Below are 16,729 nucleotides of genomic sequence, written 5' to 3'. Positions count from 1 at the left end.
GCCATGCTTTTCAGGGAACATGTCTTAAATGATGTTCTGCACACTTGCATAATAAGAATGAGTAATGCTCACAAATTATTTTTCACCTCTTCCCAGAACTCAACCTTCTCTTTAATTGAAACCCAGACATCAGTGTGCTTTCAGTGAATAAAGAAGAACAAGAAGAGTTAGACAGTGAAAGTTTGAGCGAAAGCGGGCAATCTGTTCAAGAGTTTAAGTAAATCCTTATTACGGGGATCCTTGAATTGGCAACTTTGCCAGCATCTGTAATGTCATTGTGGACAACTCTCCATTCATTTTTTACACAGAATTTAACATTTTCTTCATTTTCAAGAAAAATATAGATTCTTTTAATTCAATCGGTTTGAGTATGACATGGCTAGATTGATTCTGCAAGCATTTTTGGAAAAATTATGTTGATTCCTGGCTTAGAATTTAATATAAATCAATTTAAAAAAAATGATGCACAAAATGAATGGAGACTTGTCCACAATAGCATCACAGATGCTGCCAAGCTAGTTAAACCAGGTATCCCAATAATAGGGATTTACTGAACCCTTGAAAATTTGATGATAACTCTTGAACAGATTGTCTGATTTTATTCAAACTTTCAAACTTTAATTCTTTCCGTGCTAAGAGACTTTACATTTTTAATTGAACATTACTCCACTTAGAAAGATGGATACATGGTCTGACATACATGTATATGACATATGATATATGACATAGTCTAGAGGATACATATAGTATTTTAAATATTTATAAGTCACTATAATTATGCTACCATTGGATTTGTTTTGTTTTTAGAAAACTGCAGATATTGGGAAAGGATCCATTCTTTTAGCATAAAACAATAGCAAATAAATGAGAAATGAAAATTGAAAGGTCAAGAGAGATTAAGCTCATTTCTATTTCAAAATAATTTTCATGCATGACATTGAATTAATGGAATTATTTTGTATCATTTGAAAGGGTAATAAATGTTTGTAGAACTTTTGTGTACAGCATATCTGTATAGAAATTAATGTTGGAGATTTACAGGCGTTCGAAAAGCAAGCACTGTACATGATTTGGTAGAATTTGGGAACAAGCAAAACCCCTTGGCACTGTAAGAGTTAAAGGAGAATGAAACCCTGGGGAAATATCTATTTTAACGAACAGAGAAGATAGAGAGAGGCAATTAAAAAAAAAGTTCCATCAAAATCGGTTACGAAATGAGAAAGTTATGAAAGTTTGAAAAGTTTTGCGAACCGCACTTTAGTTGTACAATTCTCAATATGTTTTGTACACAAAATTCATATTTTCTCCATTATCTCTGAAGATGCTGCTTGTCTTTTTGTGAACTCAACATACATGTATGTTATCAAATACATTTTCCCATGATATATATCTTGAGCTAAGGAGACAAGCTGCACCTTCAGAGATAATTGGGAAAATATGAATTTTGTGTACAAAACATATGGAGCATTGTACTACTAAACCTGCCACTTTGAAGCAACATTGCCAATTTGAGGATCGCCAAAGAAAGTAAATTGAGGCTTTTCAAACTTTCATAACTTTCTCATTTTGTAACCAATTTTGATGGAACTTTTAAAAATTGCTTATCTCTATCCTCTCTTTTCATTAAAGTGGATTTTCCCCAGGGTTTCATTCTCCTTTAATATTTCCCAAATTTGATTTGTGAGCACAAAAATACTTCAATCACAGGCATATAAACAATTTCTGTCAAGTAAATTGTACCAAGTTAGATTCGAAGTGAGTTAATCAAGTTATAGGCATAATGCTATGAAAATTGTTAAGAACTTATATGAGACACAAAATAGTCTTGTAGGGTAGAATGAAGGCACATTATAACTTTTGAAGGAAATAAATGGAGGCATGAGTGAATTTGCAAGTAAGATATTATCTCACGCATATAGTCATTTTAATGACTGATGATTTAATTGGCTAATTTAGATTTTAGTTCATTCAAGATAACTTTTGTTCATTTAAGAAAATGGTGACATTTGTCATAGATTTCAGTAAGTGTAATACATACTTGTAATTAGAATGTTCAATGTATTGACAAAGAAAGATTATTAATAGAACAAAATCTTGAAAATAATTTGGGTAAAAGTTCATACTACTTTTTTTATGTGAAAGGTCATGCTAAATTCTTGCACATAGAGTGTTCATGTCTAATTTCGAATCTGAGAATAAATAGTGAGAGTTCAGGTTTTAATTAAAATTGGGATTTATTTTTTATTTTAATGCTTTGAAATTGTCAGTATATAGTGTCAGTAGGTTATGTTATTATGTATTCTGAATTAGTCTCAAAAGCAGTGACACATGCATGCAATATATATGGAGTCTCAAATTTAGTTGACAGAGGCAGTGAAATAAATGTGTGTGGGGATTGTATCTTAATAACAGAAAATGTAAAATCATATCCTGTGCATGTCATATCAAGTTTAAATTCATGAAAGTAGGTCAAAGGTTATGAACCTGCTGTTTGTATTTATTGTTGAAAGCTCAAATTAATGCAATGAAATGGATGTCCTTTAAATATTGTTTTGATTCTGATTTAAGTTAGATAATCTTGAGAAAAGAAGTTTGAAGATATAAAGATTGAAAAGGACTTAGTCAGATATTCATGTTTAAATAAGAGATGAATCAGTGTAATGTGCACTTGGTATGCATATTAATAATAAAAGCTTGTCTTTGACATGTGTAGAGCCTGTATATATTACTTTATGTCCTTTGTTTTCTTTGGCCAGGTTCATCTGTCACAAAGGAACCAGAACCACTGATATGTTTGTTTGTTTTGTTTTATTTCCACTTTTTCATATCAATACAAAGAAACATACAAATAAATATAATGAATAACATGTAAGTTTGACAACATTTGTTTCTAGTTAAAATAAAAGTTTCATACAATGGAAAAAGCAGGAGACCACATATGTCGTAAGCGTAAATGCTTGAACATGACCGTGGCCTCTGCCGAGTTAACAAAATAAAAGAACAACCCATGCAACTGCATTGTATTCAATGTTAAATAAGATATAAGTGAAGTGATTAAAAGTGAGCATGGCTGAATTAATTTTGAGTGAAAATAACAAAACAAATTTAGTGAAATATTTCGTGTTGAGAAGTGCATTTGTGCAAGGTGCAAAAATTAGCTTGGTGGAACAAAAAAGAGACTAATACCGTGATATTAATTGTGTGTTGGTTTCAGTTACGGGTGATAATATTAAATGTTTGTCAAGATATCATGCTCAGAGCAACACAGTGGCTTTGAACCACATCCAACCATCTCATGTCGACCATCCTGATAAGATAATTCATACCCCTTGTGTGTGTCTATTGTGTATTCTTGACAGCTAGTGTGTGCATTTGTTGCTTATGTGTTTGGAATACATGAGGGTGGGTGGGTGTGTGTTTATAGAGAAAGAGAGAGCGAGAGAGAGAGAGAGAGCGAGAGAGAGAAAGAGAGAGAGAGAGAGAGAAAGATAGTGTTTGTATGTATAGCCTATGTGTGAAATTGGAATATTAGTGTGTGTACTGTAAGTGAACTCTTTGAGAAGAAAAATCCGCAGTGTAAAACTATATAAACCAAGCACCAGAATAACCAGAAATGTTCACAAACAGACCCCCCCCCCCCCCCTTCCCCCAATAAAAATCCCCTCGCACGCACCACAGCTAGCTCACATACATTTTGTACACCTAAATGGCCAGCAAAACTGAAGTCCACGCGCATGCGTAATACATATACTAGGTACTGCAGCTCAGCCACAGTGCTGTGAACTCAGCTCGTGAATATTCATGACGCGTATACCTCTGAACCAATCAGGAGGCAGGATTTTACTCTCATAGGTAAACCTGTTTGGGAAAAAAAAAATTCGCGAGACGGAACCCCTGGAAAAAAAACGTGTAAAAACACGTAATTTTTACCTTTGGGGGGGGGGGGATGGGCTCCCCCCTGGCGCCCAAGGGGGGGGGGGGGGGGGTGCACATTATTAAATTTTCGAAGGCCCCCCCCCCCAAAAGTGCTCACTACCCCCAACCCCCCCCCAACCCCCACTGGGCGAATTTTCAAATTTTCCGGAGCAAAAAAAAAAAAAGTTTGGCCCCCTCCCCTAAGAAAATCTGGATCTGCGCCTAAATAGATATAACGAGATTCTCAGCCGGGAAGAGGGGGGGGGGGGGGGGGGGGGGGGTACTCAGATTTGGGTTTGGACGGGGGTGTGCCGCTGAAGCCTCGAACCCCTTACCCACGGTCATATTTGGGGATTTTTCTCGAAGTAAGGCACATTTTTCACAATTTTCGGGTGTGACTTGGAGAAGAAAAAAACGGACCCATTTTTAATGGTAGTAGTAGGACCCAAGTTTAGGATTTGTGTGAAAAATTGACCCATTAGAGCGGCACCCCCCCCCCCCCCCCCCCCCCCCCCCCCCCCCCCCCCCCCCCCGTAATGTGAGTACCCCCCCCCCCCCCCCCCCCCCACCCCGGTTAAAAAGAAGAAAGAAAGAATGAATGAATAAGAAGGAAGAGTAAAGGCATGTCGGAAAGATAGTGAGAGAGAGATGAAAAGAAGGAAAGAAAGTAAGAAAGAGCAGAGAAGATAAGAGAAGAGAAGAGGAACCCTCTTTCGATACCCTGAGTTATCGGTGTGCTATCGAAAAACATTCGTCTCAAAATGGCGTCTCTGAGCAGAGTGTGGAGAATTGGAAGTAAAGTTTTAACGGGAAGTTCATCCCTTGTCCGTCCAAATTTGAGGTCAATTCCTTGCCGAGTTTACAGTTCTACTACGAAAAAAGTTGAACAGTCAGAATTTGTAATCGGAAAACAGACAGAAATCGACCCTGCGAGGGTAGAAGAGATCATCAAAGAAGGCACCCGTCTCGAATCGGACTCCGATGCATCAGATCCCGTAGGTTTTCCTTGTCCCACATATTTAAAAATGTGTAACGTAAAAACAGTGTATAGATCTAGATCTAGATCTAGTGTGACTTAAACCAAACAAATATTCACTCGTTTAAATATGACGCGGCAAATTCGCGGCCGTTTTTTAAAAATTATTATTGTGAGGTAAAGTGTAATAGATCTACGCTTCCCATTTATGTATTTTATAACAAAGACTCGGTCTCGGTCAGAGCTCAGTGAATATGCCCAAATTTTGTTGCAGGCAGTTGACATTCATTTGCATGTAAAAAAAAAAGGGCGCTTGTTCGATGTTCACAAGTCAACTGCAATTGTGACCATATTTTCGACCCGCAAATCCAGAGTGGTGATACCTTACTATGACACTGACACACCAAAACCATATAAATCTTCCACAATTGTTCAAATAACATTACACTTAGATCTACAGTCATGATTAAAAGTCTTAGACTAATCTTTCTTACCTGAGTTTTTGAAAGTGTCAATTTCCTTATCTTTTTGGAGTAGTCTAGAGTAGGCTAATGGAGGGAGTTTTCGTCCGGTCCGTTTGAGGCATGGTAAAAATCCACAGCATATCACATACTTGTATCACACACATACAATAATGTGGCAGAGTCACTGGAGAACCATATTTTAGCGATGTAATCGGCGGTCCCGCTACCCTAATCTGAAAAATTGAATATATCTTACGCTTGTCTGTATGGAATATGGGTCCCATACAATGAGCTGTATTTCAAGTATTTTTCAGTTTTGAGCATCGTAAGCTCAAAAGTTTCTCACCGCATGTATATTATCCTAGTATAGGTCGGATACTATAGCGCTGTATCTCTGTATAGTTTAGATTCCAATTGCTGATCACCGTACCAGCAGGTGTAGTTTTCGGCCATGCGGGGGATTAAGTGCTCTGGCCGCACGCGTCTTACTTTTTGTACCACAGCGAGCCCGTGCTCTAGCATCAGCGGGCAAACGCACCGCGTGCTCCCTACTGACTAGTGACTACGTACATTCATGCGGCTGAAAACTGCCTCGCTAGGCCGAAAACTACCTCCGAAACAGTGCACATGAAAATGAATATTGTCATTGCAATTCATGATTTTTTTTCTGGGATTCTTTTTTTCGTTTAAATAATAATAGTATTTGCTTCATGATTTGAACAAGAAATGATAAGTAATAGGAAGTAAAGAGTCCTAAAATAGGATTTTGTCTTATGTGTCCGAAAGCTCCCTCCTTTACTCTATTTTTCCTAAAAACAAAGATATTAGAACACTCTTTCTCAGTTCTCACAGGTTTTCATGGAAAACCGCTGCACAATACAACTACCCGTAGTACAAGTTCATACCGATGGTGGGTTTCGGGCCGGCGCCCGCGTGAAGATTGCGACTGTAATCTCTGATCCTCATTAATGATTAAATCCATGTAAGTAATTCACATTATGAATTGATCAGTGGTTCAGTACGGTCGTTTACTTAAACCCACCGTCAGTATGCACTTGTAGTTGTATTGTGCAGCGGTTTGCCGTGAATCCTGTGAGAAAGTGTATAAGTATGAGAAAATTATGATGGAGAGTATAGGGAATTTAGATTTTAAAAGATTTTCTGATGTGATTAATATGTTGGTGCAGAGATGCAAGGCTCCATGAAGATGTGGTGTTAGCTTTTTATATGTAAATAAAGCCTTCCATCAGTGCCATGTGAAAAATTCCCCTCGGCTAAGCTGTGAAGTCGTTCAGTGTGCATGCAATTTTAGATTTTAAATGCAATATGTTGCAGTCTTGCTGATATATTACTGTGAATGTCATATATAGAAGAACATTTCTTGTCCGAATTAAAACAACACCAGCAAATAATGTCTAAAACAAAACAAATATGTATACGAGTATCCTTTGATGGTTCTGTTTACAGATTAATGGAAACAAACCTTTATCCCTGTTGATATAATATTGTGACATGTTTTATATGATATATCCATGTACATAGGTACGGGCGTTCTTGTTTCTTTTACTTAATCCTTAATCTTTGTTATTTTATTTATTCTTCTTTTTAGACATACGTAACACATGGATTTCATGATGACCCCTACTGGGACACGTATGCGTACAGAGTGATCTTTTTTACAACCATCTCCATCGTCATGGTATTTGGTCCTGCTTTTGTGCACTACTTACCCGATCCGTAAGTACAACCCATGCATGAAATTTACACAAATTTTTAAAAAGTTCCTAAGACGTACAGTAATTTCCACCAACAAGTACTGAAATATATTTTAAAACATTTACTTGTAAATTTTGGATTAGAAATCAGTTGAACAGTACCATTTTAACATTTATTTCCTGTTTTTGCTCCACTTCATCTTTATATCTCATAATCTCACCACTTACATCTTGTCCTTTTCTCTATACCCCCTCCCCCCTCCCTACCCCAGGACTGGAAGGGAATGGGCGAGAAAAGAAGCACTGGTTGTCTTGGACGAGAGGAGAGCAGCAGGAGCACTGGTCATCGACCCCAACTTCATTGACCCCAGCAAACTGGTTCTACCCGAGGAGGACCCAGAGCCTCTCCGTACAGCATAGATTAATCATAGAGTGTGTTTATTTGTGAATTGTAGCATTGGTGATGTGGTGGAGAGGAGGGAGGGTTAGGGGTGTCCTTAACTGCTGCATGTATGATACAAAGAAATCCAGTGTTCGAGTTATACCTGTGTAATGGCCACTCAAAGTAATCACGATAGTGGTCTCGTAGACTTGTCGTCTTTCTATTGAGGTTGTTGCTAAGTAGGTTAGACTGGAATAAATCAAGGGGGTGGGTGAAAAAACCTGTAACTGTCTGTCCCATTTTCCTTTGTAATTTTGACTTGCAGACAATATGTGATGCACATGATCTTCTGACTTTTCAAGTCCGCACATTGCATGATGCCAAGGTGGAAGAGTTTTCCTGTAATTTGATATCACCATATTAGCTGTATAACTAAGAAAAGAGCATGAAGATGTTTTAAAAGTAAAAGAGGAGGCCTTCTGTCAACGTTATTCCATGAATATGTTCTTTAAAATGACTTGAACCCTCTTTAACAGTCCTCTTCTGTCAGTTATTTCTTACACAAATCCTTCCACAACATATTTCTACGAGTCCCCTCGCCTTCTGTATTGGCACATCTAATCCATGGTCAGCGATTGCTTTAGAATGCTCTAATCTATTTGTTTACCTCATTTCAAATGTAGATGGTAATGAACGGGAGCATATCAGGGAAAGAAAAGACATTTCATCACATAAGATGCCCATCAGAAAATATTGGAGTTTAAATGTTGCATGGTTCTCGTTACTAGAACTGCAATATATTATTTACCCAAATTGTTTTGAGAAAGGGTCATCTTGTAGAACTTGGATTATCAGAATGGTTGTGTGAGTTGATGGGATGCATATGAAGTACACCCTTTTGGAAGTGATGTTTATGAGAATTATTACTCAGGGCTGCACCATCAGAAAATCTTGTGTATCTGATCATCAGGCAGAAAAACAATGTATTTTGGGCATTCCAGTATGATGTCTTCTTGTTTATTCATACAGGAATAATTTGAAATCAAATTATAATATTAAGGCATGTATTTACCTACAAAATTGACAATGTCAGTCCCTTTTGGTCATGTACCCAAGGTGACATGACTATGTTCACCACACATCCAAATTTTTGCAGTCAAATGCTCCTGATTTTAAGTGGATTTTATGTGTATGAATTAAGGATGCTTGAGCTATGCCATTTTGGATATTCAACGGTATTGTATGAAATCAGTGGACGGCTAAGATTATCATGATGTGCAGAAATGTACACCATGCGTGTATTATAAATTAAAAAGAGTTTACAACTTTAAATTGCCCTTGCTGTACATGTGTCTGGTTTTTCCTCCTCAGTTTTGAATGACAGTGTCTCCAACCAAAAAAGTTGATTCATGAAATCTCCACTGAATAAGACACCGTCTCTTGCAAATGATACAGTGAGACAAGATCATAGTAAGAAGACACGGCTTTAAGCTCTTGGCCTTGGTTTACCGAGTCTAGGATTGAAATATCAAATTCCTGATGGGTCTTCACTCTTGCTTTACTGCCAATTGTGTTCTACCTTGAGATGTATATCCAGAAATCAGAAATGAGCTTTAAAAGAAGGGGAACTTTTAGCTGATTACTTCAGTTTGTGGATAAGTCTAGGATGAAATGTTTGGTGAAGATATATTGTCATTTCCCCCCTTCTCTCTCTCACTCTCTCACCCACTCCCCCACTCCCCTTGCTCTCTCTCCCACTCCCCTTGCTCTCTCTCTCTTCCCCCTCTTTCTCTTCTATTCCCCATTTCCTTTTCCATCCCCTTCATATCCAATTCCTTGCTCTTTGTCTCTTTCACTCACTCTTCCTACATGGTCCTCTTGCTTCTTCTTACCCTTTCCCTCCCCCTCCCCAAGCTCTCTATTTTCCTCCTAGGGAGCAGGTAGGAAAGGAAATAGAGATAAAGAGTTTAGGAGAAATGGGATGATAAAGAGAAGAGGGAGTGGGGGGGGGGGGGGGGGGGGGGGAGTGGAGAGAGAGAGAGATGTATGAAGCCTGGATAAGGATATAGAGATGAAATGAACAAGAGATAGTATAAGAGATGAGGGGGTGAATAATGACATTTCTTAAAAGTCTGTAGATAGCCATTGCCAAAAGGGTGACCCCACAATTGCTTTAGGCTTCATTCCGTCAAAGGATTAGTGTAAGCAATTGTCACAGGAGCAAGTGTCTTACAACCGTCGTAAGAATGGACACTCTCCTGTCTCTCGGTAGATGTGGATGTTGCATTTGAAATGTGCTTTGAAATGTGCTGTAAAACAGGGAGAACAGGAACAACTACCATTATCATGAACAAAAATTGAAAATATTTGTTTTGCCAGGAACATTGCAGACAGTCATTTCTTACATCAAGTATAAAGTTTTAAAAAAAAGAAGTTTGTATTATTCCTGTACAAAAATTGTCAAGAATTTTTTTTTTCCTTTTGACTCTGTTTTATAGCATACTATTACAACACTTGCCTCTTTTGTATTTGGACAACATCACACTTTGCTAGAACTTTACACTCACAATTGGAAATAAAACACAAGACTCAACAGGTGTCAATAATCATTTTTGATGTAATTTTTGATCACTTTACATATACAATATGTACTCGCTTGTGAACCAATCACAAAGAAAAAGAAAATGCAGTGAAAATCAAGCAATAACTTAAGATACAATAAGTACTGACATCCAGTACTTCAAATTATCAATATTGAACTTCAATAATCAGGAGGGAAAAAAAAATCTTCCCATGGCAAAATTAACAAAATGACAAACACTAAAGTTACATGTAATTGTAATTGCAGGAGCAGTTCATGTGTAAAGAAAATTGATTTTGATAAATTTAACAGACTACAAAATACAAAAGAGTGGACACAACTGAAATAATTTGAGTATTTTGTTGTGTGTCGTGTCCATAATATGAATCACACTTGTCCACTTCAATTTAAGATGTAATGGTTTTCTTTTATCATAAACAATTACTGTTCCCATTTTGTTGAATTGATTGTAATTGAGAGCAGGAATTACATTTAATTAAAGTTTTAAACAAATATATCCAAATAGTCAAAAATCATCATAAAAACAAACCTAACTTACCCGTGAAAAATCTTCACTATCATTAGAAATAAAAAAACTAATAAGAATAATAAATATACATATAAATTAATCTCACACATGATACCCGCACATTTATAGCTTCAAAGCTTCAAAATACCTATCATACTCTAGTTACAGTCAATGAAATTCATTAGTTCACAAACGTAATCACTTGGCAAATAAAATCCATTTTTGAAGGAAGAAGAAACATAAAGAGACAAAGATTGCATCAAATTATCAGATGAGAGCCAAAAGGTCGTTGAACCGATGTTAAGTGAATAACGCCCTTCTGGCCCTCTGTAGGTGACACGACAACATGCTAGTGAGGTGCATGGATGATCTGGACACTGAACAATGTAACAGACATTTAGAACGTAGACCGTTTGTTAGAGAAATTATGCTTTACAGAGTACGCAACAAGCTTTGACTTTAAACAAAAGATTTTTTGAATTTATTATGTGCAGTTGAGCTATTGATCTTTATTTTGTGAGAGTCAAATAGCATTCATTAGTTCACAATGGGACTGTTGCTCATGGTTTTGTCAAATAGAATTAATGTTTTCATATACCAGGAATTTGGGTCTTTTGATGGATTGGCAAATGACCAGCAGACTGAAGCCTCCCCTTCCCCCCCCCCCCCTCCCTCCCCCTCCCTCCCCCAGTTTATGTTTCGTTTAATTGTCTCATAAGTTAATATGGATTTGAGAGATCTAAGCTCAATTATCATTGCATCGGTGACCATGCATATCAATAGACAGATGAACGGACCTTAAGGAATATGGATTCCCTCTTGAGTAAATCAATTTCCACATCAATGAAAAAAGTATGGTTGGTTTGAAGTGCATCAGACATTAGCATCACAGATCACAAATATTTCTCAGGAGACCGCAGGAATTGATAAACCATTCTGTCATTATTATACAAATGCAACATCCGTATAGACTGATGAATTAACCTGTAGTTTACTATTAGTGAGGCTTAAAGCTGGAGATATCTTGGACTGACATTTATGAGAATTGTGTGTTTTTACCAAAATCAAACGTTAATAATGGACACAAAGAAAAATTGAAACATAGAACGATAAGAAATGAGGATTGAGCTATGGATACCAAGTGTAGTCTCAGGACTGATGCTTTCTTCTTTTATTATTTCAATTTGACTCTGCAAGATGGAAATGCTCATCAATGTTTGAATGGCCAGACGCCCAAGTTTTGCAATTTTCTTCCAGAGACTCACTTAGAGTTAAATAGCAATGCTCAGTCATGCGTGAATGGTATGATTTCAATCTAAGAGGATTAATTTAGATTTATTCTGATACATGAAAGATAAGTTTATAATCTATTTGAAAATCTGAACTATAAATAGCTTCCACCTTTTTTGGGGGCCGAGTGTATATCAGAGAGCTGTGAAACATTTGAACTCTACCTGTACTTTGATTAGCTTTGACAGTACACAAAACGGAATCACATTAATCGGCAAACTAAATGTGGTACGTTTAAAATGCTGCAAAGGGCTATACAATTCCTCTAATATCAACACTGAATATTTTGCATCTAGTATTGTTCATTTCTAAGGTGAGACATAGGGAAGTGAACAATAGAGAGAAATTAATAATTTTTTCAAAGATAGCATGAGATAATTGTGATTTTTCTCTTTAAAATGGTATTTCTATCAAATACAGTCAATTAAGTGATCATTAAAATTAACAAAAAAGACATAACTTGAATTGGCAAAAAGGGCCCTTTAAATTACTGATAGTACACTAACAGAAGTCACCATTAAACATTACTGCAAAAAGGCCCTTCATAAGTTGTTTATACATATTTACAAAATGAGGAAGTGTTTGCAGAAATAATAAAACATACATCATCAAAATTCATTGTCGAAACATGAATACGTCAAAATACTGTTCATTAATTTAAAAAGCATTGTTCCTTTACTCAAAACCAAGAAGGAACTATGGCTCTCCCTCGAATCAGATTCTCAAATTGTGCTAGCATTCTTGAATTATAGCATTAGCCTATATGCTTACAATGAATGGGAAAAAGTTGCTATGTTCTATACTACAATATACACCTAAGTCAAGGAATTAAAAGTTGTTATCTATTCTTTTGATTTTGAGATTTAGGTTGGGGATGTTCGTTTTGATAATTAGGGGCGGGAGTTTCGCTTTCAGTTCCTTCAGTTCCTTCCCTTCCTTATGTTTGCATTATCCTTGACTCTATGAGTATGAATATATGAATATGAATATGAATCAATGGGATTGAAAATTACATTTTGTAAGATCTTGTTTACAATTTTTTCCAATCTTTCAACATTTTTATTTCAATCTCAATGTCATGTTAACTGCTTCAGAGATATGATGTCATTTTTTCTCTCTCAATTGTGTGTGTGTGTGGGGGGGGGGGGGGGGGACTGCCTTAGTGGAACCCCAGTGTACTAATGAATATGTATCACATGTTCTGAAGTGGAAGTTTCAGGAATTTTAGTCTACAGTATAGTTCTGGAATTCTCTACATATCTATCTAATACCAGATGTGCCCTTCTGGAAAACTCTACGGCAGTCTATGAGCTTTCTCTGTTGAAGATAGTGTCAACCAATGCCAGATACATGGAGAAGAAAATTATAAAAATTGCCCGGTAGACAGGTGATAGTGCCCATTATTAATTCCCTAGCAAATGCCCTTTCGATAGGCACGAACTATACTTAACCCTCGCACTAGGTAGCCATATGTACATTCTAAACATAAATAATTAATCTTATTTGAGAGAACAAAATGTGATTTCACAGTTTAATGTGTTGACAGACTGTCATTATTCTTGAATGCTCGATGCATATGCTGAAGACACTGTAAATTTTGTTATAACCTTAAATATCCCCTTTTTGTCTGATTTTTATCTTCATACATACCTCCACTGTTTAAAAAAAAAAATGCACCATAATTAAGTTGTAAAACAAAAATTGATTGCACAGACTATAACCTTCAAGAATTCATCACAAAGGTGTATGCCTTTCTTGCACCACATTTGAAGTGTGTCTGCAAGCCTTACAAGACATTACCATTCAGAATTTGTTTAATTGTTTTAAAAAATGTACATTTTTTGTTCTTTTTTTACTAGATTTCTGTCATTTTATCATTCAGTTGGGAATTAATGATCTATTCAAACGGTTGACACTATCTTCAACACAACTATTTTTTCTTTCAGTATATAAACTGGCCTTTAAAAAAGAGACGGAAACACTCAAAAAATTGCTTTGGGGAGAAAAATGACTGGAAAATGACAAGACACCTGTGGAAGAAAGCAGTAAAATCTTCTCTTTTTTCATAAAAATCACAAAGTTGCCCGATAAAAGAGGCAGTCTGTCCTACTATTATACAAAACGGCTTTCCTCATCCACATGGCTTCAACTCTGTGCATCCAATGAAACATTATGAAATTGTCCTCTTGTGAATGAATATACAGTTTACTTTCTAATAATCATTTTACTTTCACGTAATTTTAGGTTAAACAAGTTGGTACTGATTTTTTTTTTAGATAGCACACAATTCTGCACAATATTCAAGACTGTTTAATTACGAAAAAGAAAAACTGTACAGTACGGCTATTCAATAGAATTACACTTAAATAATCAATTGTCATAAAGATTTCTCAAATATCATCAAAACTTCATACCAACTCTCTACACAAATAAATCCGTTCATAGACTTGTACAATATGACCATAGACTTTGATATACTTCCAACATATATATACTTTTGACATAAACAAGACCTTTTGATCACCAAAATTTACAAAACCAAATGCATATATAGAGTATCCAGATTTTCATCTGTCAATTAAACTTCATGTAAAACAGATTTTTTTTTTTTACATGTAATAGTATCTACAAAATTAAGTCAAAGTGTTGTTTCTTCTGATTTCTCATTTCACATAGAGGAAACAGAAAAGTAATTCAAAAAACAATCCAAAATAATTGATTTCCTCTTCACTTATTCTGTAATACTGACACTTAAAATTGAATTACAATTACAAGAACACTCGCCGCAAGGCACTCATTTTGCACATATCTCTGGTTAAGCTACAAAGCATAAAGAAGAACAAGATAATGTGATGAGAAAATGCAAGGGCTATTTAGTCTAAATAAAGATACCCATTAAAATGAGTAAGATAGAGATAGATAGAAAAAGAGAAAAACTTCACTTTGTTCTCTTCGCTGCTACTACAAACAGCACACACAAAGAAAGAAATATCAGGTAAAATCCTGATACTTTTTCTTCAAATGGTTGACTGGAATGAATAGACCAAACAATAATAATTAGAAATCAAAAAGATAATTCATGAAAAAAAACCTCTAACATGCTAAAGTATGCAATGCAAAATCATTGAAAGCCTAATATATGACTACTGAATAGTCCAATACATGTAAAAGCGACAAGTGTGATATAGAAAAAGGACCTTCACTTCCCAAACTTTCTAAGATTCCTCATTCAAAGCTTGAAAAGTCCATTCCAAAAACTTCTATTCAACAAAATATTTACAAGAAGATGTACATAGAATCCAGAAACAACTGTAACAGGACTAAAAAGAAACAAGAACATACATTCAATACAACTAAAGACGTGTTCATGTAGAAAATTAATTGAGAAGGGAGAGAGATAAGAGTACACATAGCCAATTTCATCTTAATCATTCCAAATCCTTCCTTTTAAACCATCAATTTCTTTCCATTATACAATTGCACTAATTTGTTGCTGGTTCTTTACAGTGTGAACTGTGAACATATATTTCTGCTATTAAAGTAGAATTATATTTTCAGAAATTGTGTTTGTGTCATTTGGAATATCTTCTTATTCCTTCACACATGTTTCAATACTATTCCTCAGAGTATGCACTTGCTGCGAGCTTAGATTGGTCATTCCTTAATTGGGAACAGTTGTTGATTTCTGACAAGCAACACAAGATTGCTTTAATTGCCATGTACAACAGAGGATGTTTGAATGGAGAGACAGACATGGAGTACTCTTGCCTTTTTTCAAATTTGCGTATCATTCCCGTGCAGTTAAGCATTATCATTCACCAACAGGAAATATTTGTTGTTGAAATATAAGAGCTAAATTGAAAAGGTTATGATATATTTTTGGAAAACTCTTGGAAAGAGGAGCATGAACTGCATCATGATGAGTATATATCCCAATTCCTGCATCCCCTTCTCCCTTCTTAGATGATCAAAATAGTTAAATGCTCGCTGGTTCAAGGTTGGAGGATGATTGCAGACAAGCTAATTTGGGCAGATATTTTGGAAGGCGGATCTCGTCAGGTCTAGATGCAACAGAAGGACGGCTTTTCAGCTTTGCACGATCTCAGTTCACGTTTTAACCAGGACGGGACACCACCGCTCTTGAAGAGTCTTGATCGGGCTGCATGCAGAGAGGTTTTTTTTTGATAATTCCAAAGTGGAGAGAGCTAGAGGAAGGCTATGATGGGGGTGCTCTGGAGGGGTTTGGAGGGCTTGCGAATGGGTTGCCATGGTGATGATACAGCTAACTATCTGAAGAGCCTTCTTGGCTGTTGCTCTCCTCCGACCTGCTGTTCTCCTCCTCTTTCTTTTGTAATCGTGCCTTGACGTCACCCAGCCCCAGCTTTCTCATGTGTCTGACCACTGCGGTGGCATTGAAGGCTTGCTGTATAGAGAGGGAGAGGGAAAGAGATGGAGAATAGACAGAGAGCGAGAGAAAGGCAAAATACAAAGTGTTGAGGGAGAGAGAAAGGATACAAGGGGTGAGAGAGGGTGAGATCACAGGGAGAGGAAAGGGAGAGATGAGAAGAGAGAGTAGAAAGAGTAAAAAGAAAGATAAAAAGAAAGATATAAAGTCATAAGTCATTTTGAATTCTAGTACGTACACACATGTACATACAAGTACCATTCATGTTAGAGTGGAACTACACATACATGAATGTTCAAACATGTGGTACGATAAACACAATTTATTTCAGTCTTTCATGTTTTGTTTTTTTCCTTCCATATCCATATATTTTGCAAACTAATTGTCAAGTCTAATACATACTAAACTCATCAAACATGTGTCCAATCGTATATGTTCTACCTGTGAAAAAGAAAACCACCATCATGAAGAA

The 16,729-nt window shown here is 36.3% G+C and overlaps 2 protein-coding genes across 2 annotated transcripts in view; one reads left to right on the top strand and one right to left on the bottom strand.

Annotated features, from left to right (window-relative positions):
• Positions 1–4,659: 4,659 nt before the first annotated feature.
• On the top strand, positions 4,660–7,660 carry LOC115917920 (NADH dehydrogenase [ubiquinone] 1 beta subcomplex subunit 11, mitochondrial-like). Its single transcript, XM_030972712.1, has 3 exons — positions 4,660–4,910; positions 6,965–7,092; positions 7,343–7,660. Exons 1-3 carry the CDS (start codon positions 4,677–4,679, stop codon positions 7,488–7,490), a joined length of 510 nt encoding a protein of 169 aa, XP_030828572.1. The 5' UTR covers positions 4,660–4,676; the 3' UTR covers positions 7,491–7,660.
• Positions 7,661–10,051: 2,391 nt separating this feature from the next.
• LOC115929968 (calcium/calmodulin-dependent protein kinase type 1D-like) overlaps positions 10,052–16,729 on the bottom strand; it is a gene marked incomplete at its 5' end in the record, with an annotated part of 54,665 nt that continues 47,987 nt past the window's right edge. The window contains 1 exon segment of the mRNA XM_031000175.1: positions 10,052–16,275. Within this exon segment, the coding sequence (XP_030856035.1) occupies positions 16,135–16,275 (141 nt within the window).

Source organism: Strongylocentrotus purpuratus, unplaced genomic scaffold (assembly GCF_000002235.5).
Source record: "Strongylocentrotus purpuratus isolate Spur 01 unplaced genomic scaffold, Spur_5.0 spur5_scaffold_6, whole genome shotgun sequence".
In the NCBI taxonomy this organism is placed as follows: domain Eukaryota; kingdom Metazoa; phylum Echinodermata; class Echinoidea; order Camarodonta; family Strongylocentrotidae; genus Strongylocentrotus; species Strongylocentrotus purpuratus.
Note: the sequence above shows the minus strand (reverse complement) of the source record. Positions and strands in the feature narration are given on the sequence as shown.

Coding starts and splice junctions, on each gene's coding strand:
- LOC115917920 (XM_030972712.1), top strand. CDS start 4,677: ATGGCGTCTCTGAGCAGAGTGTGGAGAATTGGAAGTAAAGTTTTAACG. Junction 4,911..6,964: donor ACTCCGATGCATCAGATCCC/GTAGGTTTTCCT, acceptor TCTTCTTTTTAG/ACATACGTAACACATGGATT. Junction 7,093..7,342: donor GTGCACTACTTACCCGATCC/GTAAGTACAACC, acceptor TCCCTACCCCAG/GACTGGAAGGGAATGGGCGA.